At 48.2% G+C, this 2,500-nt stretch overlaps 1 protein-coding gene across 1 annotated transcript in view; it reads right to left on the bottom strand.

Annotated features, from left to right (window-relative positions):
- LOC134070451 (testican-2-like) overlaps nucleotides 1–2,500 on the bottom strand; it is a 39,832-nt gene that overhangs the window by 7,506 nt on the left and 29,826 nt on the right. Inside the window, exon 7 of the mRNA XM_062526821.1 lies at nucleotides 1,856–2,092. Coding sequence (XP_062382805.1) covers nucleotides 1,856–2,092 — 237 coding nt within the window. The remainder of the gene's footprint in view (nucleotides 1–1,855; nucleotides 2,093–2,500) is intronic.

The following is a 2,500-nucleotide window of genomic DNA, read 5'->3' as shown; positions in this document are numbered from 1 at the left end:
GTAAACAAGTGTGCTTGCATGTGTTTGTGTGAGTATGTGTGCATGGTTGTGTTATTGGGTGTTTGTGTGTGTGTGTGTGTGTGTGTGTGTGTGTGTGTGTGTGTGTGTGTGTGTGTGTGTGTGTGTGTGTGCGCGCGTGTGTGTACATGTGCCTGAGGGTATCAAGTGGAATTCACTGAACCATCAGAAAGAAGTCTTTCCATTCCCTGATCTAATGGAGTGTAACACAGCAGACAACACCAGAAATCTCCACTCTAACGTTAAACTCCAGTCATTTTACGTCTTACATTCATGAACAGTAAGTTCCCAGATAACATAACGCACCCATGGCATTAGACACACATAGCCAACATCACAGCAACACCAGGCAGCCGGCCTATCTGACGCTTACAGTGGATATCAAAGGATATCAGGTATTATAAACACAAGCCATGCAAATGGTTATCAGAACTGAACCGCTTGCACATTGCCTCCTGAATGCGGCGACATCTGATCCAATCAGAGTCCAAACACAGTGTAGGTGATAAGCATCTGTATTAACACCAGATGTAGATGCACGGGTGAGATCAGATTGTTTGTTATCTGGATATAGATCTTTGCGCCTACGCACGCGCACACACACACACACACACACACACACACACACACACACACACACACACACACACACACACACACACACACACACACACACACACACACACACACACACACACACACACACACACACCGCTTGCATATTAATGCAGCGTGTAAACGAGATCAGATATGTTTGCTGTGGAAAAATCAAAAGCTGACTCTGGACTGTACAGAATATCACACACAGAGTGATCAATACAAACTCAAGCATTATTCAGGGATGTTAAATGCCCAGTCGATCACATTGGATCCTATTTCATCAGGCCTGTTCTCATCTCCTGTAGCTCGTGTAAAGAGCTGTGTAGCCTGTTCAAGGATATTAATGTATTCCTGGAGGCAGGGGTGTGTGCTGTGTGAGAGACAAGCTGATAAGTGCTTGATGAGTTAAATTTCACAACAGAAACTTGCCTGGGCCCCTCAGGGGATCTTTGGCATAATGTGAAGCAAATGGGTTTGCCCTGCAGGCACACTGGGGCTTTAGGGGTACTTTCTATTACACCAGTCTCAATCTTAGTCCATCCTCCTCCCTCTGTCTCTACCCACAACTCTCTATCTCCCTCTCTTCCCCTCTCTTCCTCTCTTCCCCTCTCTTCCTCCTCCCTCTCTTCCTCTCTACCCACACCTCTCTTTGTCCCTCTCCCTCTCTACTCCCTCTTCCTCTCTCCTTCTCTACCCACATCTCTCTTTCTCCATCTCCTTCCCTCTCTACCCACTTCTTCCATCTCTACCACTCTCTCCCTCCCTCTCCATTTATCTCCTTTTGTCTCTCCTAACCCCCCTCTCTCTCCATCTCTCTCTTTCTCTCTCCCACCCTCTCTCTCCCTCTTCCTCCCTCCACCTCTCTCTCTTTCATTCCCTCCCTCCTTCCTCTCTCCCTCCCTCTCTCCATCTCTCTCTTTCCATCTATCTTTCCTTCTCTCTCCCTTCCTCTCTCCCTCCCTCCCTCCCTCTCTCCCTCCCTCTCTCTCTCTCTCCCTCTTCCTCTCTCCATCTCTCTCTCTTTCCTTCCCTCCCTCCCTCCCTTCCTCCCTCTTCCTCCTTCCCTCCCTCCCTTCCCCCCCCCCCAGGGACTCACTCTCTCTCCAGAAGCAGAAGCACCACTCCACCATGAACACCTTCTTCTCTCTCTCTCTCTCTCTCCCTTCCTCCCTTCCTCTCTCCCTCTCTCCCTCTTCCTCCCTCCCTCTCTCCCTCCCTCTCCCCCCCAGGGACTCACTCTCTCTCCAGAAGCAGAAGCACCACTCCACCATGGACACCTTCCCGTCCTTGTCGCTGTCGCAGGAGTTGAAGAAGGGCCGGATGCAGACCTCGTACTTGTCCAGATTGATGGCGGACAGCTCCGGTTGGCCAAGGTACAGGTCACTGTCGGTGTCCAGCTTGGAGAACATCCAGCCGATGGAGTCTTTGCAGGTGGCTGTCATTGTCAGCGCTAATTTCCGCTCCATCTTCATGTCTGTCAACACAGACGTACACACGGCGAAATGAACCCAAAATACACAGCAGTACTGGGTAAATGCACTAGGCCATGGCCTTACAATGTCTTCTTCTATAATAAGATTTCCGTTATGTCTTGTTTAACGAGAGACAAGTGATTATTTATTTATTATTCATTTAAAAATATTTTTTTTTATTGCTCTGCATATACAGCTCTGGAAAAAATGAAGAGACCACTGCACATTTTTCTGATGCCATCCTACAGTTGCTGAAGGACATTCGAATGAGTTGACGGCCATATTCAAAATGAAGCGACCATAGCAATATTTGACTATGAACGCCAATTCATCAGAAAAATGTGCAGTGGTCTCTTCATGTTTTCCAGAGCTGTAGTTCAGATATGGTGCCGGTTAGCTCCTGTTTCTTT

The sequence above is a fragment of the Sardina pilchardus genome, chromosome 22 (assembly GCF_963854185.1).
Source record: "Sardina pilchardus chromosome 22, fSarPil1.1, whole genome shotgun sequence".
NCBI lineage: Eukaryota > Metazoa > Chordata > Actinopteri > Clupeiformes > Clupeidae > Sardina > Sardina pilchardus.
This window is presented reverse-complemented; position numbering and strand designations above follow the sequence as displayed.